The sequence below is a fragment of the Solea senegalensis genome, linkage group LG14 (assembly GCF_019176455.1).
Source record: "Solea senegalensis isolate Sse05_10M linkage group LG14, IFAPA_SoseM_1, whole genome shotgun sequence".
NCBI classification, from domain to species: domain Eukaryota; kingdom Metazoa; phylum Chordata; class Actinopteri; order Pleuronectiformes; family Soleidae; genus Solea; species Solea senegalensis.
The window spans coordinates 1,975,087-2,001,158 of NC_058034.1; the positions used below are offsets into that span (position 1 = coordinate 1,975,087).

General features: G+C 40.8%; 1 protein-coding gene across 1 annotated transcript in view; it reads left to right on the forward strand.

The window, feature by feature from the left end:
- The window catches only part of sema6bb (sema domain, transmembrane domain (TM), and cytoplasmic domain, (semaphorin) 6Bb), a 168,712-nt gene that overhangs the window by 123,999 nt on the left and 18,641 nt on the right, over nt 1–26,072 (forward strand). The window contains exons 15-16 of the mRNA XM_044043999.1: nt 1,320–1,397; nt 7,898–7,956. Coding sequence (XP_043899934.1) covers nt 1,320–1,397; nt 7,898–7,956 — 137 coding nt within the window. The remainder of the gene's footprint in view (nt 1–1,319; nt 1,398–7,897; nt 7,957–26,072) is intronic.

The following is a 26,072-nucleotide window of genomic DNA, read 5'->3' on the forward strand; positions in this document are numbered from 1 at the left end:
GGTTGTGAATGAATGAGTATTTTCAAAAGCAACAAAAACAGCCTGTTTGCTGCAGATGTCAAGGACATCTTGAGATTTTAGAGACGCATTGTCGTACGGAGAAACAAATATGTGCTTAAAAACGTATCGAATTTAACTTTTCATCTCATTTAGTGTTGCCTCCTGAAAATCAAATTCAGAAAACATGTCTTACAGAGGACACACAAGCTGTTTCACATATGAACTCCAGAAAATGTACCGACAATTGAGTCCAGACTTTTGTCAACCAACTGTGATGTCACCCGCTGGTTTGTGAAGCTGAGGGTTTAGTGTTTTGGCCAGCGCGATGTTCAACCGCACTTAAATAAAAGCCATTGGTGGTTTAGAGGAAGGTGATGGAGGCACTCAAAAGAGAAAAACAAAAACAAAGGTACAATGTTCTTTAAAAGCCATTATTCTGATGGTTAAATCATCTTAAAAAGAAATCGACTGGTCTTTGTCAAAGCCACAGTCAAATCACAAAAAACAACACAACATATAGACTGTCCTTGTTGCACTTAAGATGTCACCTATAACCAAACGGTTAAATCTCATTTTTGGAAGATTTTCATTCACGTCTGTACATTTTTTTGGGTTATTAGTCCCATATCTGCAACAAGGAACACAAGAGCAGGACATTGTCCATGTTAGAAACCAAAAGACAAATATCACCTGCCAGCTGTCAATCACACCTGGTCCACTCGCATGTTTTTCTCTAAATGGAAACAAAAATTGACATCATGTGATATTAAAGAAGACTTGAGACTGGTGATTGAGACCATTAACTTCAACCCTGTGGTTACAAGCCCAAGAGCAAGAGGAAAGGAATTGCCCTTGTAACTGGAGGGTTGCCGGTTCAAATCCCATGCACAGACTTCCATTTAAACTGAGTTATTATTTTAGCCACATTTGTATTTTGTGACGAGGCTCACTTTTCCATTTTTCATACACGGCCTTTGATTCAGACACTCGTCCACTCATTCATAGCGAGGTTTTTTCTCCGGTGCTCTAACATGGACTCACTTGAACATTTGCCGCATAATATTTGACTAATGGGCTGACAGGGAATGTTCTGCCAAGTGTCTGGCACTACATATGCGAATATTCCCATTCACACATACTGTACAGCAATAATTTGAAATAAATGTCCAGACCTCGTTCATCGCATGTCTGCAAACAGCCACACGGACATTCCAGGCAGGAAAGATAAGCACTGAGGACGTTTTAATAATCTATAATGTATGAGTGATTTTTTTTTTAATTGCAATCAAGAGCAAATGGATGTTTTTGTGTCTGTGCAGGAGCTGCATCGCCTCCAGAGATCCTTACTGTGGCTGGACCAAAGGAAGCACCTGCTCTTTCCTCAGACCTGGAACCAGGTTTGACACCTCTCTGATTCTATATCCATCACTGTGACACATGTACACACACTGTGCGTCACACATCACACCGCAGCCACACGCCAACACTCTGCCAGTCAGGTTTTGGTCTCCTGTCTCTCTCATAATGTTTTAGTGTCTTTCTCCTAAACACGTGTTTCATATTATTTTGTTTTCGTTTGGATTCCTTCTTCCTCTCAAGGTTGTGTTTCGGACAGTGAAGCCCATAGAGACACATAAATTACAGTTGTCTGTTCTGCGCGTGACAGTTTGAGCCTCTGAGTAACATCGGTGTCCTCTAAGTAGTCACACCGTCTCCGCTGTCTCCCGTTATTGATTCAATATGCTCACTGCCGCTGCTGTGATGATGCAACATCATATTCTTTCACTTAGTTTGTTGTCGCGATGCTTTGTAGGAACGCAGAGTTGTGTGTGTGTGTGTGTGTGTGTGTGGTCAAACAGTCAGTACCATTTCCATGCTCAGTTAATGCTCAGTAAAACACAGTTTAATTGCACTAATGTCTTTGTTCCAGTAAACAAACACTGGCGGGGAATCAGTTTATTGAATGTCCATCTTTGTGTGACTTTTTCCAACTATGTCCAAACAATTTACAGCAAGTTCAGGGATTTTGAATAAAATAATGATATTTCTTTTTTTTTTTCTATCAAATAAATACACATACAAGTTATTCTTAGAAAGATAAAATGAACTTATGGTTATAGTTACTTATAAAAAATTTTTTTGTAAGAACTCATTCTTAAAAAATGAAATGCCCTCTCTTTCATTTATTAGTAGCTCTTATGAAATAAGATACACGAGAGGATTGTTACATGTTACCAACTGAACAGACTTTTTTTCTTCATACAAAAATCAGACACATGCAGCCTTTCAAAATAAGAGCCACTGACTTCAGCATTTTTCTTCTTCTTTTATCAAACGTTAGCTGTTGCACTTAATGATATGCAGTTTTTATTTTTTAAAATAAACAGTTTTTAATGATATCTTTCATTCTACTAGTTAACTCAATAGAATGCAATAAAATACAAGTTTTTATGTTATTTTAGTGTTAGTAGTCATTCCACAGTGGTAACAGGAAGTCGTCCCACTTGGGTTTCCAGCAAAAGCCTGGCATCAAATTGTCATTCTTATAACGTATAATTCACGTTTTTTTATAGTGTCTTTCATTGTATTAGTTAGTCCTATATAATAAAATACACATTTTAATGTACTTCCACACCTGTTTTAATACATTAGTGACAGGAAGTCGTCACACTTTTGCACATACTCATACATAAAAATCAGGTTTCCGGTGCAAATCAGTTACAGTTACTTGTTTTCTTAGTTAAAAATATTCAATGCATAATCCTGATCTCACGGTCAGTCTCGCAAGTGTACAGGCCTAGAACATATTTGCCATGTTTTTTCTTTATCCTTTGTGTTCCAGCTTCTTTATATCATTATTTCCAGGTCAAAGCCTCAGGGGTAGGAAGGGAAGCCAGCTTCAGTCCGGCTGAATGTACACCTGCAGTAGTAATTTGACTCCCAATCACAGTTGAATACAATTTCAGCTGAACTAACATGTTTACATGTATTTTAAGTCCAATTTTAGTTGGGCTAATCCAATAATTCATTTCTTTCTAACATAATGTTAAGATACTGACTGTCTGTAAAATGCTGTCTGAGTGTGTGTGTCTCCGTGGATGCCTGGCCACGTTTGTGTGTTTGTGTGTTTAGTGTTTGTGTGTTTGTGTGTTTAGTGTTTGTGAGACTTCCCTCCTCCTGCTGCTCAAACTCTGCAGTCCGTCCCGACAGTTCACCTCCAGCCTCAGCTGCCTTCGCCCGGTGAAATCAAATCTCTCTTTAGTCAGACGGCTGACTGCATTAGGTCTGAAAGGCACATGTGTAGAAGCAGCAGAACAGACAACATGGGCCTTAAAGACCACCTGAGGCCGCTCCGCTTATACTATTAAAGGCCTCTGTGTTGGTTTGATTAGATTTAACAAGGGCAGTCAACTCGACAATTGATTTTGCATCGAGTTACTGTGGATTTCCTCTTTGTGGAATCGTGCAGCTCCTCTTTGCAAACAGCACAAACAGGTAGTGTGTGTTTCTCGTTTTCCAAGGTTTATGTGGTTCACTGTTAACAGTGTGACACAAAAGTGTGAAAGTGGTGATAAAACAACTGTTGACTCACCATTTGTTGTGTATGATGGTTGTATATGTCTGTTTGTGTTGTAATCTGATTTTTAAATCTCAATCTTTTCACTATATACACTATGTCATGTATGTATTTGAGAGCAGCTGTGGCTCAGTGGGTACAGTGAGTCACATTCTTGATGGAAGGTTGGCAGTCTGATCCCGGGCCTCATAGTTTTAGTCGTTCCCAGAAACCAACAGATGGGCAGTGGGAGACTTAATGCAAGGATTTCTTTTCAGGATGTTACTTAAGATACAGTCAATATACCACAGGCATGAGTTAAGTTGTTAAGTTGTCAAACATATACACACATTTGCAGATCAGTGGTAGAGCAAGTTGTCTTTCAACTGGAAGGTTGTGGGTTCAATTCCCGGCTCCACTTGTCTACATGCTGATGTATACTTGGGGAAACACTTAACCCCAGATTGCTCCTCTGAGTGAATGGGTGTGACTGAGTGAAACTGTAATGTAAAGCAGCTTTGAGAGACTAGAAAAGTGCTATATGAATACAGGCTGTTTGTATATATATATATATATATATATATATATATATATATATATATATATATATATATATATATATATATATATATATATATATATATACATACATATATATATATATATGACAATATTATTATTATTGTCATACAGTATAATTAAAATTGCTACTTTCTGGTGACATTAAACAATATGACTTATTAACTTGTACATATTTGCACTTGCTACGATGTGTTTTGTGTTGAGGAAAAATAATGAAGCCTCTCTGGGCTTCACCCTTAACCCAAATTGCTCCATGCGGTGTATGGGAGAAAAAGTGCTGCATATCAATGCGCTGTATGTGTGTGAATGGGTGAATGGCAAAAAAGTGTACTGTTAATTGTTTTCAGGGCTCATCCTCACTCCAAAATCATTATTGGCCCTTTTCCACTATGGTTGGTCCCAGCTCGCCTCTGCACGGCACGGCACGGCACGGCACAGTTTAGATTGGTTTTCGGCAGTGTTCAGCTTGATTCTTGTGGGACGTCTCTTCCTGTCACGGCACTCTGACCAATCAGTGGCCGGCAGACGACGTCACACATAGTACCTACGACTGGAACCTCACCAGAGCAGGTACTAAAAATGCTATGCTAGTGGAAACACGGCATATGTAGGGTAAATACAATCCATCTACTGAATCTTTCACTGTCATTTTACTGTAATTCTAATAACACCAAGCAAAGAGATTTATTTGCGGGTCGTAACAAAGAGAGAACAAATAAAAGAGATGTTCAGTTGTGTTGAGCTGAAGTCCAATTTAAGTTCCCTTTGACCACAAAGGATAATAATGATTTAAGAATAAATAAATAAATAAATAAATAAATGCGTAACTGCTGATAATGAAATATCGACGTGACAAAACAAATACTTTTTTAAACAATGAAACATTTCACAAACTTAATGCAGAACATGTAAAGCCGTTCTATGTGTGTTTCCACTGTTCAGGAACATTATCTCGACGTATATTTTGTGAAATTGCTCTGAGAGAAAACTGCACTACAGCAATTACTGTGAGTGAATTATTACCGGGCGTTATTTACTCCTTAATAATCCCATGTATCCCCTCGGTGCAGGCGTATCCTCTGGGATGACATCAGACATCTGTAAACACAGTTCAGCATTCACAAACATATGGTCTTTATCACTTTATGCTTTATTATGAAGCTTTTAAAGCGAGTATATCTGGGGGAAAATGGGGTGGAAGGAAAAACATAAAAAAAAAAGAAAAATAGGGAAAAACAAGCACATATACACACACACACACACACACAGACAAATGCATACAAAATAAATTACCCACAGTCCACAAGAGGCAACCAACTGAAGAAAAAACATTGCTCTTTATTAAGATGACAACCGCTGTAGGTTGACTACACACTTGGACCCATTTGTTACAGAGATTTGTGGACGTTTAAACCACAGATGTTGACTGCGTCGCTTCCTGAGCCTTCAGCTAATTGCACAATACTGACTTCTTAGTCTCTTATCCCGTTCAGCTCAATCCATCATCCCCAGGCATTCAGGCTTTTTTTTTTTTAAAAAAAAAAGGTTGTTTGTAGGCCTCATGCGTCGACAGTGAACAACCGTGGAGAAACTTTAAAATGTGTGTAGTTGTATTTCTGTTTTTGCAATTTGCTTTTGATTGATTCAGTTTAAAGACGCTGTTTTCGCGGCACGTCTGCTTCCACAGGGGTTTAGCAGTTATGAGTAAGCTCATATATATTGTAATGTTGCTTCAATTATTACGTAGGCTTGCATCATATCACCTGAGCGCCGCTGCTGCCGAGTGCTCGCTGGTGAAAGGGATTCTCTCTCAGAAAACTGCTCGCTTACATGTGTGAGACTCACTGGTTATCTCTGAGGTTAGTTGATGTTCTTTAAAAATTTCCTATTTTGGTGAATATACTGTACATACTTAAATTTTTTTGAGCATTTATATCCCAGACAAAGCATGTTTTTTCACAGGTTAAACACATAATATAAAATGTGTTAATTAGCGGCTTTCACACGTATTGTCTTTGTCTGCAGAGAGAACAAGGCGGGTTATTCACTCCAGTTTAAAGTTATTTCATTCAACGTAAACGAAATCAATTTTGGGCTGCAACTAACGATTCTTTTCATCATCGATTACTTTCTCGATTAATGAGCTCGGTGTTTCCCAAACCGCAAAATGACGATGTTCTTAAATGTCTTGTTTTCATCCACAAACCAAAATGAATCCGTTTTAAATCATTTATTTGTTATATGGAGCAAAGAAATCAGAAAATATTCACATTCAAGACGCTGAAGAATCAGAAAAGCGTGTTTGAATTCAACCTGTCAAATTGATAAATTGACTCGCATGAGTGCACGAGCTTCATGGACCTCATTTACTTGGACACTAATTCTGAATAAGACATTCCGATGATGATGTTTGCGTGTGTTGCTAACGGACTATTTAAATGTGATTATGACTCATGTCTGCGTTGCGTTCACAGCTGCAAAACCTAACAGGGTGTTATCGTGTGATTAAGACGTGATGCGTGCGTTCAGTATGACGTTATTCAGGTTACAGTCATCAGAAAATGCTAGTAGGCATTCATCGTGTTGATATATCAAAATATTGCTGTAAACATACTCACTTTAACACCTTGATGTTAAAGTGAAGAGTCTAGTTTCTAATCTGCGTTGCACAAATCACCACTATGAACTCGGGGCATTATGGGGGATTTTTCTAGGTCAGATCAATTCACAGCAGCAGGTTTGGGCTTTACCTGCTTTACCAGCCTTGCTGTGTATCTTTTGGATACTTTCCAGAAATATGACCGGAGGTCTGGCTCGGAAAGTTTTGGAAAATGTCTGGAGTGACATTTGTTGACATTTGCGTGCATTTGTGTTCTCTGGACAATCTGACGGAAACGCCTGGACGTCGGTGCGTGTCTGAAAACAGCTTTAGACATAAACATGAGAGAAAACTCACTGGAGAAGTTTTTCACACGTATATTTATATATTTTCTTCTGCCCATTGTAACCTTTCAGTTTTTCCCTGATTCGCTGAAAGCCATTGTAGGTTTTTCTCTCTCTCTCTCTCTCTCTCTCTGCATAAACACCTGGTCTGTGTGCTGTTCTCATTTCCTCTCCACTTCCTCACTTCATCATTTTTCCTCGTCCTCTGGGTTTTCCTCGCTCCTCTGTTGTCCCTGTGGGAAATGAGTTTTGAATCAGCGGGCTGGGGGTTGTAGAAATATGTCATAATTTCCTTAAAGTAATAGGAAACATGTCATGTTTGAGGCTTTGTTTCTGTTGAAGACAAATTTGTCTTTTAGCATGTTTCTAATCAAGTTGTTTTAGGATACTTTTAAAAGGGAAAAAAAAACTCCCTACTTATGCAGCATATTAATTACATACTTTTGAAGTACTCTCTAATACTTAAGGACATGTGGTTTATGTTTATACCACAAATATTTGATGTGGAGAATTATTGCATTAATTAGTGTAATTAATAACTGCTTTAGGCACACTGTAAGTTGCTATGTTTAAATTATAGTGATGATTATTGCAGGATATTCAGCAGCTCAAGGACCTCGTCTGCTCCCTTGCTTTTCTATCGTGTTTTTCCCAAATTGTCTCAGACTTTGAGAGTGAGAGAAACTCGCACAGATTCATGTGTAAGTCGTCCTCTGTCGTACACTTTTCTGCTGTGATAGTTTTCCTCTACGATAGTGGATCTGTGCTGTGCCTCCGTGTTCCCTGATTAATGACTCTGTCTCTTTTCCTCTGCAGACTGCCGTTCGAGCAAGATGTTGAACAAGGGAACGTGGCCCACTTGGGCGACTGTGACGGTAAGAGGAGTGATTCTCTTTGTCTCTCTGGGTGCGCGCGTGTGTTCACGCGTTGGAGCTAATCGCTCTGTTGTCTTTGCCCAGATCCTCAGATACCTCGTGTATCTGCAGGGTAAACAGCAATTGGGTAAATGAAAGGAAGAGCCTGTATGGTGGTGTCCGTGTATCCAAAGGAAATCCACAAATAAACACAGAGAAAAGTCCCACTTCTACCCACCTCACTGCTCTGAAGTATAGACAAACATAGACACACTGTAAAAAAAACAACTGTTGTTTTTACCGTAAAAACTGGCAGCTGTGGTTGCCAGAATTCTAGGTAAAAAATTAAAAGAATATTAGTACTGCTGATTTTACGGTAAAGGTTGGAAGTTTTTCCATATTCTACTATATAAATAACATTGTTTTTAATTGAAAGTAAAAGGATTAGTTAAGGATAAGTAAAGGATTTCTCCATGAAATAAAACAGCATTCATTAACATAAAACACTACTTGTTTTTATGGTAAAAACTGGCAGCTATCGTTCCCAGAATTTTGGTTCTTAAAAATATTATGGATTTTTTACTTAGCACAATGGTTAATAAGTTTAACAGTAATAAAATGTATTCTTTACAAAAGTTGGCAAAATTACTGTTTCTATACACTATATATATTCATGGTATTTCACTGTTACAAAAACTGTAATACACTCTTTTTAAGTTTACAGTCTTTTTCTGTTTTCACTGTAAAATCTACGGACATTTTTTTTACAGTGCTGTCATTTATCGTTCACCACAGTTTGTCAAATATGTCACAAACCAAAAAAATTGCAACAATTTATGCACCCATTTCAGAGTAAAAGCATTTCAGCGTAGCCCCCAATTTTGTGGTAACAATTTGAAGAAGGCCCTTTTCTATTCCAACGTGACTGTGCCCCAGTGCACAAAGCAAGGATTATAAAGACACGGTTTGACGAATTTGTGGTGGAAGAACTGCACTGGGCCACACAGAGCCCTGACCTCAGCCACCATCGAGCACCTTTGGGATGAACTGGAACAGAGATTGTGAGCCAGGCCCTCTCGCCTGACCTCATATAAGCTCTACAGAAGGAATGGACACAAATTCACAGAGAAACACTATGTAAAGTCTTCCAAGAAGTGTGGAAGCGTGGAAAATTGAAGTACTGTGTATGTATTTGAATACGTCATTCAAAGGCATCCAAATACTTTTGTCCATATAGTGTGGCTTTTATTGTGAAAGGTTTGCAGTGTTGTAAGAGTCATGGCTTCCTACTTAACAGTCTTGGCATGTCGTAGAGTAAATCGCCCCACTCACTTATGGCCGTTATCAAATGCAAACCTTGTGCAAACTGAAGCCTGGCAGTGACAGCTGCAGATCAGTGATGGAGCAGTCACGGGTGTGGCTCAGGCCTCGACTGGGTCTCAGGAGTTTGTGGTCTCTGGGTAAGACGGTTAACCCCACATTACTCCTGGTGGCTGCATGTGTGTTGCATATACAGTAGATGCACTGTGTGTGAACGTGTGTGAAAACTGTAGAGTCAATAGCTCTGAGTGGTCATCAAGACCCCAACACCATTCTGAAAATAAAGACCATTGATCAACACATATTTTGTGGGAATCCACATAAATTCTATGCTGTGCTGTAGTGACAGTGGTTGGAAAGCCTTTAACTAGGACCAATGCCACAAGCTTGTTTTTGCTTGGTTTAGTGAAAGGATCCCATGTGCGGGGGGCCTCTAAAGTCCCTCCAAGATCTTGGCAAGATCTTTGCTAAGATCCACCGAGCAGACGCTGTGCTGCTCTTATTTTTAACTCAAAACTGGAAAGAAAATCCCAGTGTATGTTTTTAGTAACTTTGTTCTTCCTGCTGTTTGCTCTGTTTTTACTTGTATTCTATCTTTGTGTTGGTCTGGTAGATGTTGTTGCATATACACGGTGGATAATTATATTCAACTGCAGCTTGGATTCCCCTTGATGTTCCTCCTCATTTCCCCTCACCCCCCCTTTCATATCGTTATGAAAATAGAAGTGGTACACAGCAAAAGCGTAATCTCTATTCTAGTTACGCTGAGGTTTTGGATCATCCCATGACAAATACCCCAACCACCACCACCACCACGCTCCCTTTGATCTGAGCACTAATTCCAATGCCTTCAAATGAATCCTTTGCTTGTGAAAGTTCCCTGGGTTCATGTGAAGTGCTCCTGGAGAATACAACAGATACATACTGCATAATCTCAACCTGCAAACAACTCTAATCCTGCTTCAGATGGGTGCCATGTTTGATGCTGTTCCCTCAGGTCAGATCCCCTGACCCGCCAAACCACAGGGGAGCCACCTCTGTAGCTGAAGCTCACCCTAAAGCAATTTTTTATTTGTCTTCATGAAGCTCATGTGCAGCTGCAGGAAAAACAGGTTGTGCGCTGCATCCATCTTTAAAGCTGTCGTGAGTTGCTTTGAAATATAAACACATGTCCACTACATTCGAAGCTATTAAGTTTGCTCAATGCTGATTAAGACTATCATCTGTCTCGCTTTGTCTCCCAGTATAGCAGTGTTTTGTTTCTGTGTCTTCTGTGACATTCATGCTCTGCACACAGAGCGACGCAGTAGAACTTTGTCCATAAACATTTTTAGAAGTGTCGTCTACAATACAATCACATTTTGACCGCAATCACAATTTTGGCTTCTTGTGAACGTGATCACCTGATATAATTTATTTTATTTATTTATTATTTATTTATTAATCCACTGTCTGGCTACATGTCTACACCACGCCGCTCCTGTTTTCCTTGATAGAATCTGGACAGATGTACAACAGATAACATACACAAGAATTGATTGTCGTGCAAAATGGAAGGTAGGAGGTCTGTGTTTGTCTGATTTAACACAGGCAGCGTTAGCGAGACAGGCAGCACTGTTTTTCTAATTACACCAAAGGCCTCAGGGATTCAGATTCTGCACCGGAGCTTTAAAGCTGCGCTGGAGAACTCGTGATATTGTGTTGTTGTTCATGTTCTTGTTCTGCCTCAGTTTCATCAGCTCAGAAACAATTTAACAGGATTTTCATGCTGCCTTCTTCATCTTAAATGCTCTGTCCAGCAATACTATCAGACCTGACTGTGGGCGCGTTTATGGGTATACAGTGGCAGCACAGAGGAGCATTTATCCCATTAAATTGCCTATTGACTGCATTTTTTACGTTGAAGTGCACTGTTGCAGTTGTCTACACTGAGTTGAGTAGGCTTAATCAGGACTTTGTGAACTCATTAGGACAATGCAATGAAAGGAACAGAGATTGTTTATATTTAAAAATGTATGCCAATCCACAGCTTTATGTTTTGTTGTTTTATGTCATAAATTAGCTGAAAAGCAGACACTCTAAATTGACCCCAGCCACAGTGGGGCCACATCCAGAGAAAAAATCTCTGACAAATCAAATATGTGGCTCATTCACTGTGTCAGACCTTTGAGAGAGAAAAAGAAATTAGCTGAAAAGCGTGAGGAATTTCTTCTCCTGAACTTCTTCATTCCAGAAACTTCTATGATCATTACTCCATATCGGCTCTACACCAGTGGGTGACAGATGAACATAATGACTCATGCTCAGTCTTAATGAACTGTTTTACAAGCATCAGTCTTGGATCCTCTTCTGCACTTGTTATAAGTTGACCTCTGCTGCACAGACTTGGAGTTGGAGCAAGTAATGACACTCCTCCTGAAGGTGTCGTTACATCAGCTTTCTTCTCTCTGGCTGCTGTAAATCACAAAAGTAGCTGTTTTTTTTCTGAATGGGTTGTAAAATGTCTATTATCCTTAAAGGAGGGCTCCAGTGATTTAATAATTCACTGCCATAAATTGAGTCAGTGGTTTTTAAAATGGCCAAAGCAGCAGAAATACTCTGACTTTTAGTGTTTAATAAATGAGAGTCGCCTAACATATTCTATCATCTATCAATGAGTTAAACACACACTTGCCTGTTCATTTCCTGCAGCTTTTTAGTTCCTTGCTGCATGCTTATGTAACATGAACTCAACTCGAGCAATCTGGCTTTTCTCAATGGCCTCAGCCTGAACCTGTGCTGTGGCTTGGATTGTGTTTCATTGGACAGAAGCTAAATTAAAATGGTGCAAAAGAAATGGAATGACTGGCATTAAGAAGCCCTCACTTGGTTGCACACACACGAACTAGTGAAAGTCGCTGAATTCTTCTGTTAAATATTAGATTTTAAAAATCTGCAAAGTAAATAAATGTGGCCTTACTATACTACTCATTTTACAAAACATCAATACTAGTCCAACCTTATGTCAAATCAGTCAACAAGTGGGTAGCAGAGGATATTATTTGGGTCCCCAAGTGATTTTTTTTGCCACTTTTTACTTAAGATTTATTGAATAACATGCAGAAACTGAAGATTTAGTTTATCAAACATATCTCTTGGAAATAAATTACACAAATGATCAGAAACGTCATATTATGCACAAATTAGTTCTTGTTCATATCCACTGAAAATACCCTCCAATAATATCAACATGAAAACTGAATATTTCCTTAATATTATCCTCTTGGATCACACATCAGACAAATTAAATTGTATTCTGCTAAATTAGCACACAGACTCATTACTATATTAAGAGGCAGCGTTTCAAATCATATTTGAGCACAAATTAGTTTTCCTCTAATCTTTCCTTAAATTAAATTTATTATAAGAGTAAAAAAGAGATAAGAGATAAAGTATGGATCTTCTGCAGCTACTGCAAGTGACTCCAGAGCGGCAAAAGCATGTAATTAAGTTTCCTTAAGAGGAAATAAAACAAATCTAAAGTTAGTAAAGTGTGTCTTTAAAGGTCCAGTGTGTAATATGTAGAATGGTTTAATTGCAGAAAGCGAATATACAACCCATAAGTCTGTTTGTATGAAAAAAAGCTTTGGTTTAGCAGTCTAACAATAAGCTGCTCATGTCCTTGCTTAACAAAGGCAGCCATGTTGTGCCAATGTGTTTCTACAGCAGCCTGAAATAAAAAAAAATAAACCAGAGGATGTGTTTTGCATTTTGAAGGTAAAACTTACACAGATTAAAAAAAGAATGGCATCCTTTCTTGTATTTGAGGGATCACCGTCGTTCCCCCCCCCAAAAAAATAGACTGAAAATGGAATATAATGCTGATTTGTTGCCATCAAAGTGCCTCAGTTACACTGAGATGAAAGTATGCAGCTCTGTGGTGTCTGTTTTTCTTGGACCGGTGTCAGACTGAGATGTACTGTCCTGCTCTTTAGCCTCATCTTTGAGGAAACTCGCCGCCCTGAGGCACATTTGCTCCTGCGTCTGATCCCGTCGTGAAATAAACCCACGCTGAACTCTATTGACAGAGTAGAACTGTGTTGTCGCCGGATGAACACGAGCTGCCGTGAGGCTGCATCTATCTGACGGCTGCCACTTAGACACTCTGTCTCAGATACTGTGATGGACTCGGTGCAGCAGTCTATCTTTTCATCGTATCCGTTTTTTATTTGACACTTTCATTGTCTCTGAAATGGATGCTTTTCTTTATGTTGGTTCAAACCAAGTGCATCGTTCTTTGTCCTCCTGTAAGACAAAGATTCTTTCAGTCGTGTTTCGTCAGAGGAAGCCAGAGCAGCGCCGCCTGAGTGGGCTTGTTATGACAAACTGTCACGGACACCACTAAGGTTTTAAAAAACTGCCTGTGTTAACTCTCTCTGTGTGTGTCAGCATCATTTTCATTCAAAACACTGCAGGGGCATGTTTGCCAGATTCTTATGAAATGCAGAAATAAGGAGCTGCACTTACGCTCGGCATTACACAAACACACTGTAACTGCCCCACCGTCTGTTTTATTTGTATAAAAATTTGACCTAATTGCATGTCGGCAGTCGGCGGAGAACAAAAGTGTGTCTGCTTTCGATCAGAGAATTATCACATGATGAGAGGAGACGAAAAGGGAACAACAATAGAACATCATTAGATTTAGTGACACAGAGAGAGAGAGAAGCACTTTTCTATTATCCAGTTCTAGCATGGCACAGCTCGAATCAACTCAGTTTGGTGAGTCTGGTGGTATTTAGTGACAGCACTGGTGATCGTGAGCCGAACCACGACCCGTTCAGCCGTATTTCAGTTCACAGAGTCTGTGCTTCGGTCATGCAGGAAGTAGTGAACTAATCTTTTTATTAACTGATTCTAGTACGGTTCAGTACAACCAAGACAACTGCTCATCATTCATGTGTGTGTTCGTGTCGTGTGTAAAACAACGTCACAGCAGTTTCGTGCGGCGTTGCTATGACGATAGTAATGGAAAACGACGTGACTGATACCAAAACGATGAGAGTAGAGGCATTCGCTGAGGTTCACCGTGTGGCCTGTGTGTTGTTAACTTCCTTTTCAGTTTTAGCCCTTGATATTTTAACACGGACACTGCAAGTGACCAGACGTCGCTGCCTCCAGAGCAGCAAAAGCATGTCATTATGTTTCCTTTTAGGGTAACAAGGGCTTGAAACATGAGAAATGAAAGAGAGAGAAAGAGAAATAAAATAAAAACACAGTCTAAAGTTAGTAAAGTGCATCTTTAAAGGTCCAGTGTGTAACATTTACGAGGGTTTAATTGCAGAAATAGAATATGCCCATAAGTATGAGTTTGTATGAGTGTACTTGCATAAAATAAGTTTGGTTTAGCAGTCTAACAATACGCTGTTTAAATGTCCTTGCTTAACAAAGGCAGCCATGTTGTGCCAATGTGTTTCTACAGTAGCCTGAACTGACAAAACCAGAGGATGTGTTTTGTAATTTCAAGCTAAAACTTACACCGATTAAAAAAGCACTTCTTCTGTGGTCAAGACGTTTTTGAGAGGGGTAGTGAAGCTTCTTAGATACATTACTTCTTCTGCTGCTGGCATCCCATATGTCGAAGTGCTACATCAATAGTAGTCGTGAATATACTGGCCGCACCATTGTCATCAGTGAAGCGCGTCACCTTTGACGACACACCGTGGACATTTTATGTCTTACATATAACACCTTTAACATTCACAGGACAAACAGTGTGTATTTGTGGACATATTAACACACTCCTACACACCGACACTCCTAAACTCATATATGGGGTTTGGATTTGTGGAATAGACAGAAGGGTTATGGTCACTGAATTTCATGTCTCCATCTTGGACTCATTCCACCTGTCTATATTTTGACCCCAGCAGATGGGAGGTGAGATATCATCTGGCCCATCTCTCTCTCACTCTCCCTCTCCCTCCCTCACTTTCTCTCTCTGGGGAAATTCTGCAATCCCATTTCCACTCACTTTTTTTGCTCACTTCTCTCCTTGAGGAGGACTCTCATTCTGTGTCAAACTAAATTATCCCCCTCTTCCTCTCGTCAAAAGTTACGCTCAAAAACGATTTTGGCAGTCAATAATTATAATACATTTGGGTATTTCTACTAAAGAGAAGGTCATCTCTATTAACAGATTCTTTGTTTTACTCTTTTTAAAAGGAAAATCACACTGGGATTAAAATCTCATTTGAGTCCAGTGAGGAACATGACGAAGAGGAGAGAAGCTCTCATTTGTACTTTGACCAATCACGTTAAAGGAGACTTTGACTGAAAGGCATCAGCTACTGGCTTTACTGTGCATATAGAGAATAAATGATAAATAAAGAGATTAGCCGAAATAGAGATTGGGTAGGAGGTAACTGGTAAAGGATTGTCTTCATCAGCTCCAGTTGACCACAAGATAGATCGGATCACTTATATAGTAAATAATTAAAATACATTGTACTACTGCACTGTTTTATAACCCTTGTATTTATCCTGTAGGACCAGATAGTTTTACATCCTTTGGTCAAGAAACTAAAGTCTGTGGCTGCAGGGGTTGAGGTTTTGTGTATGAAGCTGGGCTCAGACGACAGGTATTTCAGGCCAATTTAAAAACAAGTCTGGTCTCAAACCTGTACTGATATTTGGCTCTGATTACCTTGTAGCTTAGAGTGTGCCCAGATCAATTCTTCTATCCCCTTAAGCTGACCACAGAATGATCCTGGCTGTCAGATAAATGCAGTACTGTGCAAAAGTCCCAAAGCACCACCGACTTTGCTGTTTGTGTGTCTGTCAAATTCCTTGATCTTTGGCATTTGGACTGGATTGATGTGGCTGATATATATATATATATATACATATGTACATATATGTGTATAAGACCAACTTTATATATACATATATATATACACATATATATATATACATATATATATATATATATATATATACATATATGTACATATATATATATACACACACATATATTAGCATTAACTTTTAATCAGTCTTTTTCACAGCAGATATTTGTTGACATGACCTAGTAGGATAAGCACAGGTTTTACCAGTAACTTTAATTCAGGTTTTAACTCCTGAAGAGAGCCAGGGTCGTGTGAGGGCAGGTCACACAAAATTGTGTGTGAATTTTGAAACTGCATACATCTCGTCTCCTGTGTTTTCTCGACGTGTTCCAGTAAAGTGATTGAGAAATAATTGCACTGTATGGTCATCGTAGCATTGCTAAAACAACAAATCTAAAGACCTTTGCACAGTACTGTACATGTCTGATGTATAGCATTTTAAATAAAAACACTTATTATTATAATGTCAGAACAACAGAAGCAGAATATGTTTCGTATATATATATGTGTATATATATATATATATATATATATATATATATATATATATATATATATACATATATATATATATATATATATATATAGTGTGAAAACAATAGGTGAGGGGAATGAGCTGATCGCATGGAAATACAAAATACCTTTAGCTTTTTACTCAAATGCAGTAAAATATTTTCCAAAGAAATGTGTTTCTTGTGCTGTCAATAAAGGTATGATTGCAGCCACCTCTTTTCTTACATTTGTCTCACACCATTTGTGTAACAAATTGCACCTGAGCCTATTCTAGTTCTTTATTTCCAATCTTTCCAATTGCTGTGAGCGACAGAAAGAAGCAGTGACTGTTCAGAAAACTCAGAGAGAACAATACATCTTAAGAATTTAGCCAAGTTAAACCAAACCTATCTGTGTGGCGATATGCTGCCAGAGTATTTTAAGTAAGAAAGTATGTTTCTTGTGTTTTCTTGGCTCAACCAGCCTCTTGCATTGAGCAAATTGTGCTGGTGGTTTTGGACTTTGTCTCAAAATGAGTAACTTTGCCAAAGTCTTTGCTGCTTCTCTCCCTCATGCTTCATCTCCCCCTCTCTCCCTCTCTCTCGAGTCTCAGTCACTGCTCCACTGATTTCAGAGCAGCCTTGTCGTCAGACCTCAAAGAGAGATGGATGGACGTCCTTACTTAGAGCTCAGCTAACTGCCTCCCCTCTCGCCGCAGCTGTAGAGAAGCGGTTGCTGGAAGGAGAATCGATTTTCATCTCTTCTCTGGCTGATGGCAGTCAAATAGATATCAAGGCTGGTTCTGCTATAGGAGAGAGGAATGGGGCTGAGGAGAGCGGGGAAGGAAAGGGAAGGGAGATCCGCAGTAAATCAGATCAAGCACTGGAGAGCAGAGCAAAAAGAATGAGTAAGGGATTGAGAGATCATAGGGAGAAGGAAAACTTTGAGGGTGGGAAGGGTGAAGCAGTTTGGAGGATCAGAAGCGGGGAGTCATGAGGGTGAGTGAGGAAAAAAAGCATCATGAGACGAGAGCAGCGAAAAAGAAAATGTGCAAGAGGAGCGTTGAGTTGATGTGGTAACAGGATAATCACATAGGGAACTAAGAGAGGGTGAGGCTGAGGAGAGGATGAGAGCTTTGACAATGGAGAGAAGTGCAGAGAAGAGAGCGTCGGCTATTTTCACTGGTGCTCGGCCTGGACCATTGTGATAAATGGACCCGGTGCCAGCGGCGTCGCTCGTGTCACAGCACTGTCACTGGCCTCCTCAGTGTCGGGCCCGTGGCCAGGCTGTAACTCAGCCAAGGTGATGTAAACCACCTGCTTCTATCCACATCATCTTTGCTTTTCATTTATCACCGAGCTGCTGCCCTTTTCCTTACATCACACTGTTGCCTACGTCTTTGTTTTTGCTACAGTCTGACGGACCAATTTGTCACGGGAATCCATTCAAAGGCGAAAAATGCTCGCGCCAAACGAACGAGCTGCAAGTCAGGAGATCACAGCACGAGGTCACTTTAATTACAGAGACGTATATGAGCGAGTGTAAGCGTGTTAGCTCAGAGTTGTCGACACAATATATTAGTATTTAAAGTGATGCCATGTTTGGGAACCTGCAGGAGGGACACGCTGATGAAAGAGATGAGGTCAGAGAAATATCTGGGTTCAATTATGTGCAAATGTGCGTGTGCGTGCGTGTGTCTATCCGTATATATATCCGTCTATTATCTTTATGGACTCTATTTCCCCGCAGGCTAACGTCATTATTCCGTCATTTCCTGGGTCCAAATAAACACACATGCTCTTCTCAGGTTGCTCTTCCACCTGCTCACATTTGTAACACATTTTCTTGGAAACACACCCGTGCAAAGAGCTATTTTAAGTAAATGCACAAACACGTATCGCTTAAATCACAGGGGGGGAAACAAAAATGTTTGAAACACATATCAAAAGACTCATGTAAATGTAATTAAGTCAGAGGCTGTCTTATCCAAAATCATATCTACAGCTGCTTTAAAGCTGGGGTCTGCAAGTCTGGAAGAGCTTGCAATAGCAACCGACGCATTGGTCGAAATAAGGCAACTGATATATATTCCACCCCCTCCCACCGGGCTGCTCGTCAGAGCTCCACGCCCAAAACACTGGAAGACACTGTCTGTGGTGGAACTGATCGTTGTGGCTGCACTGCCATTATTCTGTGACTCGCTGTTCAATCTGCTTCAGTGGTGTTTGTTGTCAAGACACCAGCCATGCACTGTGGATGCACACAGGTAGACATGTCAGTTAGTCACAGACAGGCACACAGGTAGACATGTCAGTTAGTCACAGACAGGCACACAGGTAGACATGTCAGTTAGTCACAGACAGGAACGCCAGCCACTTGAATTGACTGGTCACAAAAAGAGAAACATAGAAAACACATTAGCATTACCTAGGTCTTTATAAATGAATGCATTACTGAGTGAACAGAATTATGTGCTGATCTTTAAAGATCTTCAAAGACTTTTTGGCACTTGATAAAAGAAGAGGCCTTCAGCTTGGCCATGAATGTTCACTTTGACTTGAGGATGAAAGTATAAATGAGTAAATTTAGCACAGCGATGTAGGATTTACATATGCTATCCATAGGCGAGGGCCTTGCATTATGGAGGGTAAGGGTTAGGGTTGGGGTTAGGGTTAGGTTAGGTTTAAGGTAAGAGGGTTATAGGGTTATAATTCTCTTATATTATTATTTTAGGGTTAGAGTATTATTCTATTATACTCCTTATTGTAAGTCGCCTTGGATAAAAGCGTCTGCCAAATGTAATGTAAATGTCACTCTTACAAAAATGATCGATTCTTACATGCTGGGCCTTTAAGTCAACAGACTTGTGTTAAATGACTTGTGATTGGTCAGCAAAGACAAAAAACAGTCAGGATTGTATTTATGCAGAGTTGTGCAGCTGACGTCTAAAATGACAAAAATATATATGGGTTTTTGGGTTTCGCAGTTCATCTGGCTGCAGAGTAGAGCCATTAATGTTTGTGAGTGATTACTTGTGTGCCCTTTGAATTAGTGGGTTCTTCACTGTGGACGACTCAGGCAGCGTGACAACCTGCAGCTAGATTTGTGCTGGATTTAGTTTTAATGATGTTTGAGCAGAGCACACTCAGCGCACAGAAATCACCTAACTGACTCTGAAGTGCTGTTTTTTTTTTTCCCTGTGTGTGTGTGTGTGTGTGTGTGTGTGTGAGGCGTCATTACAAGCGAGCGTGTGGGTGAGCGCATGTGTTGAGAGGAAACAGGTAACACAAACCACTTCTGTAAACGGTGGAGTGAGTGCGATCTTGGTTCAGGCATCAGCGCACGGTGTGGGGTGTCAGATCCACTTACGGCAGGTTGTTACCACGTGTTGATTGGCTTTTTTCCCAGGTCGCGACCCTCAGTGAAAGACAGACCAGGTCCCGCATAAACATGAGCTGTTAAACCTCTGGCGTCTCTCTTTTAATTTGCCACGACGGTCTTTCAATCTTTACCTGAAAAGATTCAGGTAATTTAGCTTTAGACTCTAAAGAAGTATCAGATATTTCAAGTATATGAATTTTCCTTCTAAATGCTCATTGTACTTAAAGTCAACTCTGGTACGCCAGAGTTTTAATGCTGCAATTAAAGACTATTTTGATAGCTGACTAGTCATTAATCATTCAAACGATTAATTGGATGATTAATCACACACTTACTCAATGGCTCCCCTTAGTTACCAGCTATTAAATTTAGCTTGTTTTACACATGTACTAACACACAAGTTAAGTTCATAATTAACAGCCTAGAAGAGCACCAGGCTGTCTAAAGTAGTTAGGACGCACACAAGCTCGATCATGATTTTATGAGTAAAAATATAACGATATAACCAACAATTAAAAGGGTCAGCACCTGATTTTGTCATCGATTTTTCGTCCGTTTCTGCACCGTCAGTAAACTGGAGCAGGAGGCAGCGTGTTTGGGTCTGCACATGGAATCCTAGCATATTCCTATATTCTTCCTCAGATCAGTTTTTCTCCACAGTTGATAAAAGCGGAGTTTTCCCGTCACTGACGCACACGAATGTTCACACATACTGTACACGCTCGCCACCCATTTGTGCCGTGAACTCACTCAGGCGTAATAACATCGCTTGTGTAGCTACAGATGGGAGCAATTATGGTGCAGTGAAAATATTTCCTGAAGTAAGGCACTGTTTTGACTCGTGGGACAGCGGGATGCAATCACTCGGTAATTGAGGTCCATGAAAACATCAGTGAGGCGAAGGCGAGGTTGTGCCATTCCTTCTGCGGCGTCACGTCAGTGAGGATGTCGGTCACCGCGTTAGACAGGACACACTCAGGCAGTCGGACTGATGTGAGGAAAGAAAGTTTAAATTTACAGCCGTGTCTGTTCTAATTCCCTTCTAATTGCTGCGGGTTTGGAGAGAAGCTTGAGCTGCGGCTTTGTAGGAAGGACTCGCATACTTGGCAGCGAGATAAAGCATCAGGACTTACTGTTAAGTCCATTCTTTAAAACGGCACTTTTAGATAAAAATGAAATTAGCATTTTAGCTCTGTTTTAAAGGTAATCCCTGTCCATACTAGGAAGCTGTTTCTCTTTGCAGTTGTTTGCTTAGTTTCAGACAATATTATGCTGGTTTCATCCAGGTCATAGTCATCTTCTGTAGTTGAAGTTGAAGTTGTTTCACCTCTCATCCAAGAGGGTCTAGCATTTTACTCTGTTACTCCGAGGGTTAGGGTGCAGAAAAATGGCTATTTACTATTCCTAAGCCGTGCTGTACTGTACCAAACCGAACTGTTCCTCTCGATGGAAACACGGCTCTAGTGTAGAGAGACAACAAGGGTGAAAAGAACACATATTTACATAAGTGAATACAGGAAAGTCATAGTTTTCTAAAGTCTTTGTTTTTGCCCGTCTACAGTAAAACGCAGAGTTGTCAAATAAAAATGGCAGTAACAATCTGCTTCTATGCAGGCAGCATGTATACTGTCAACAGAGACAGACAGGAAATGAGAACCTATAAGTAATAAAGGTATAGTAGTTGTTTTTTGGTTTCCTCCTTCAGACTGACTCAGAGGGTTCAGTGACCTTGTTGCTTCCCATCTTAACTCCCTCCACTGTCACACACCAAGGGCATACAGAGAGAGACAGGGTGCTGGAGAATAGAGAAGCAGAGAAAGAGGAAGTGTGGTGTATTGCTTAGACATCCCTCGACACCAGACTGCGCAGTAACTCACACATCTCTGCCCCCCCCCGAGGAGCTTCTGACTTAAAGAGGAAAGCTGATTCCCTGCAGTGAGTAAGCTCAGCTGATTAAATACGAGGACCTTAAAACACACGACGTGTGTGTGTGTGCGCTTGCGGGAAAACATGAAACGCTCTTATGTTGTGTGCAGTATTTATTTATTTCATTTTTTTTTGCCACCTTTAAGATGATAAGAAAAGCAGCTTGTGCCTCTTGTCGAGGTGCGAGGACTCCTAAAGGGCTTTAGGTCTTTTATCTCACTGCATCCTCTGAGTCCAACCCTCTGCTCCTCACATCTTCTTCCCCACAGTGGCATCATCAGAGGGAGAGAGAGAGAGAGACAAGACTGGTGAGCAGGAAGGAGAATAGACTAGAAAAACAGAGCGACCCCGGTGACCCCTCACACAGCCACAGGTCCTCACTGTGTGTGTGTGTGTGTGTGTGTTCTTATATGGGTATGTTTTTGAGGACCAAAAAAACTTATAAAGCATAGGGAGTCAGGACATTTTGGGAAAGTGAGGACATTTTGCTTGGTCCTCACATTGTGTCACACTTTCTGATGGTTAAGACCGGGTTAGGCATTTAGTTGTGATGGTTAAGGTTAGGCTCAGGGGCCGGGGAATAGGGGTGGGGACAAACATCGATTTTTCCGATGCGTCGCGATTCAGACGTGACGATCGTGGATCGATTCACAAATGTCCAAATTCCGATTATTGTAATGGGAAGTAAAGACGATACGAAAAGGCGGAACTCTGCGCTTTTTCCCCTTGACACGGCGATCGCGACGCTCAACAACGAAACCAAAACAGATGTCACGACCTCACGGGTGAAAGACGGTAGGAAAGTAATTACAGGGGATGCTTGGAAATCTGTTGCCATCGTATAATACGTCACTGTAGCTTTCCAGTATACACATGTACACAAAGATAGCAGTGGGTCAGTGGTGAGTGATCACACAGTGAGACAAAGACTTTCAAAAGACTGATTTAAAGTGCATCAAGATGCATCGAGATGGTTTTATAATGAAATCCTGGCCCTGAATCGGAATCAGAATCATGAGGCACCTTGAGATTCCCACCCTTACAGGGGAATGCATGTCTATGAGGGTCCTCACTATGAATGCAGCGCAAACGTGTGTATGTGCAGAGTTGCCATCTTTTAAAGATGAAGTGAAGTGAGATTTTGGGTGGTCGGCTGGTTTACATATAGCCTGTAGTTTCTTTATGAATTTGGTTTTTACTCACATATAAAAATACAGAAGCTGAGTGAAAGCCAAGATCCTTCCTGGTTTTATGTTCTTACATCAAGACGAGGTTCCAATCTTCAAAAGCCCACTGATGGGGTTCTTTTACAGTGAATGAGGCCCCGCTGCAGCGTTGATAGCTCAGAAAATATAGTTTATAAATTCTGAAAAGGAAAAGAAAAGAGGGAATCCATGTCAGAAGAAGGACTATACTCACTGTGTGTAATACACAGTTTACAAAACAAAGACATATAGCTTCACTGTTTGTTGTCCTTTTTCAAAAGGAACAAGAAGTTTATTTCTCAGTTTCAATGAAATATCATTATGAAAGTTTAACATCAAGGTTGTTTTTAATTAGCCAGAGATCACAGGTGTTAACCTAAATCTGTTCACACTGTCACATTATGAGGACATTAATGTTACGGGATAAGGTTAAGGTTAAAGTTAAGGTTAGGATTAGGCCAGTAGTAGTTATGGTTATCATTGAAACAATGTCCTCTGACGTTGAACCTCATTTCTGAAGCTCTGCTTAAGGTTTGTGATTAGATTTGAGTTGTGATATTAAGTTTAAGGTTAAATGGATTTCTGTGGTTAATGTTAAGGTGAGGCAGTAACTAGTTATGGTTGCAGTGGTGATAAGGTTTTGGTTTGACTGTCCAATAACGATGTGTACATGTGTTTGTGTTAGTGTGTAGTAACCACTACTTTCCCTCGAGGGCTGAACCATTAAAGATTTTCTATATCACAATTTGGAACAATGCCATGAGTGAATCTCAAGGGTTCCTTGACTGTTTGATTTTATGCAAATCATGCTTGGATGAAAGAGTTCATTTTCACCCTCGTGTTAGACACATAAATATGACCTAAATAAAAATCGGACGTCAAATCGAAACCACATTCGCCTCATCTGTCAGTAGCTGTTTGATATTTTTGCCCAACTTGTTCAGCCTTCGTTGCAAAACTGCAAGTCAGGACTTGTCAGTGAACACATACACAGGAGGAGGGAGAGAGCGACTGAAGACCGCGTCCAGTGCTGAATAATAGTTAACCACTAAGCTGCAGGTGATGCCAGCAGTTTGGTTTCCAGACGACCGTAACTCTCCTCTCACGCCACTGCGTATTGTTTTTGTGTCTATCATTCAGACAGAAATCGACCCCAGTCATTTCTCCCTAACTCCCCGCATCCAACAACACTTTTCCTCCTTCTTGCAACACATCAATAACACATCACTAACACATCAATAACAACATACCTCTTTTCTTTCACACTCACTCCCTCTCTGTCTCCGTTGTCACACTCTCTCCCTCCTCCACATCCTCCACTACTTCCTCCCCTGCTCTTCCCGTCTCTGTCACTTCTCTCGTCTCGTCTCTTTCAAGTCTCGGGTTTGTCGCCACGCCTCAGTATCGATCGCCATAAACCCCTGGTTAGTGCGGGTCAGCTGACAGCTGCTGCGGTTCTGAAGGATGTGGTTTCGGCTCGGGATGCGTCGCGATGGCACGTCCGCCCGCGAGGCCTTGGCCTGTGTCACAGCGGAGACATTTCATTAAAGGTGGACAGTAAATTAACACAACGGGCAGGTGGACGGAGCGAGAGTCAATTCAATCCCCCGGCAAATGCAGCCTAATGATTTAATCATTCTGTTGAACTTTTACAGTAGATGTGCGTACGACATCCACAAATCCCGAGCTGGAAATGTTCACATAAAAACAAACTGGCATGTGTTTGCAGCTGGTGGGTGTGTGAGCGATGTACGTGAGGATGCAGCATGTGAGAGGGATTAAGCTGAAATTGCCTGGTTCATGATTTGGGAATGAGAGATATGAAGCCTCTGGGCAGATCGTTAAACTAATGCTATGCAGTCCTCGACTCCAATTTATTGCCTGTGACATGTTTGTGAATATTTATTATTGCTCTCCAAGTTCTGCTTTTGGCTTTGCACCGAAAAAGGAGAGGATCAATTACCAAATGAAAACAGCAGCCGACGCCGTCGCCCATAAGTCAGGAGCGAGCGAAGGAATAAAAATGACACCCTACTGAGAAACCCACATGTGTACACTTGCACACATGGAAAAACAGTTTATTTCTTAGCGGGACTCGCCACAGCCCAGTCGCTTTGTTTGGACTGGATGCGGCCGATAGTGCTAATGGACTTGCCTTTGCAAAGCTGAAGATTGACCAGATTGGGGGGGAAAACAAGATCTCCTGATATAACTAAAACCATAAATTTAATGAGGAGCAGCAACACATGTGCGAGGGCTGTGAGGGGGAAAAAAAAAACTGCATCAAATCCCGTCGCTCTTGATTACATGGCAGCAGGAGGGACTCAGGCCCCCCTCTGATGATTTGAACACATAGCTTACCCCTCGAAGCAACTCCACATTAACCTCATTTACCCCAAACAGAGACGTTTCTTTAAGTGCAAAAAGAAGAAAAGAAACCGCGATGGGAGAATAGGGTGTGAGTATAGAGTCAAGCTGGGGGAGGGAGGGAGGGGGGGAGAGGCGGAGGAGGGGAATGTATACGCAGCACGGGAGTCGTGCAGGTATGTAATTACGCAGTCATCATCGCAAATCCGTGACTCTGAGCCAGGAAAAAGCCTGCTCTGCCCTCACTAATAATGGAAGGACTTGAATCTATTAACAGCAGGATTTTCTCTCTTTTTTTTGCCATTTGCTGTTTTTATGGAGTTTTAATTGCAAACACATGGCTGCTGTGCATAAAACTTTTCACATATTGATCATTTGGGTGCGAGAGAGACTCGCCTGACTGGGCCTCTGGGGCCAAATGGGCGGGGGAGGGAGGGAGGGAGGGAGGGAGGGTTAGGGTGTGTGTAGTTTTTAATATATTTATCTTTATTTTATCGCGCTGAAGTCTCCAGCAGCTTCCCCCCTGCAGTCGTGCACCGAGAACCCTTTAGGTGGGGGG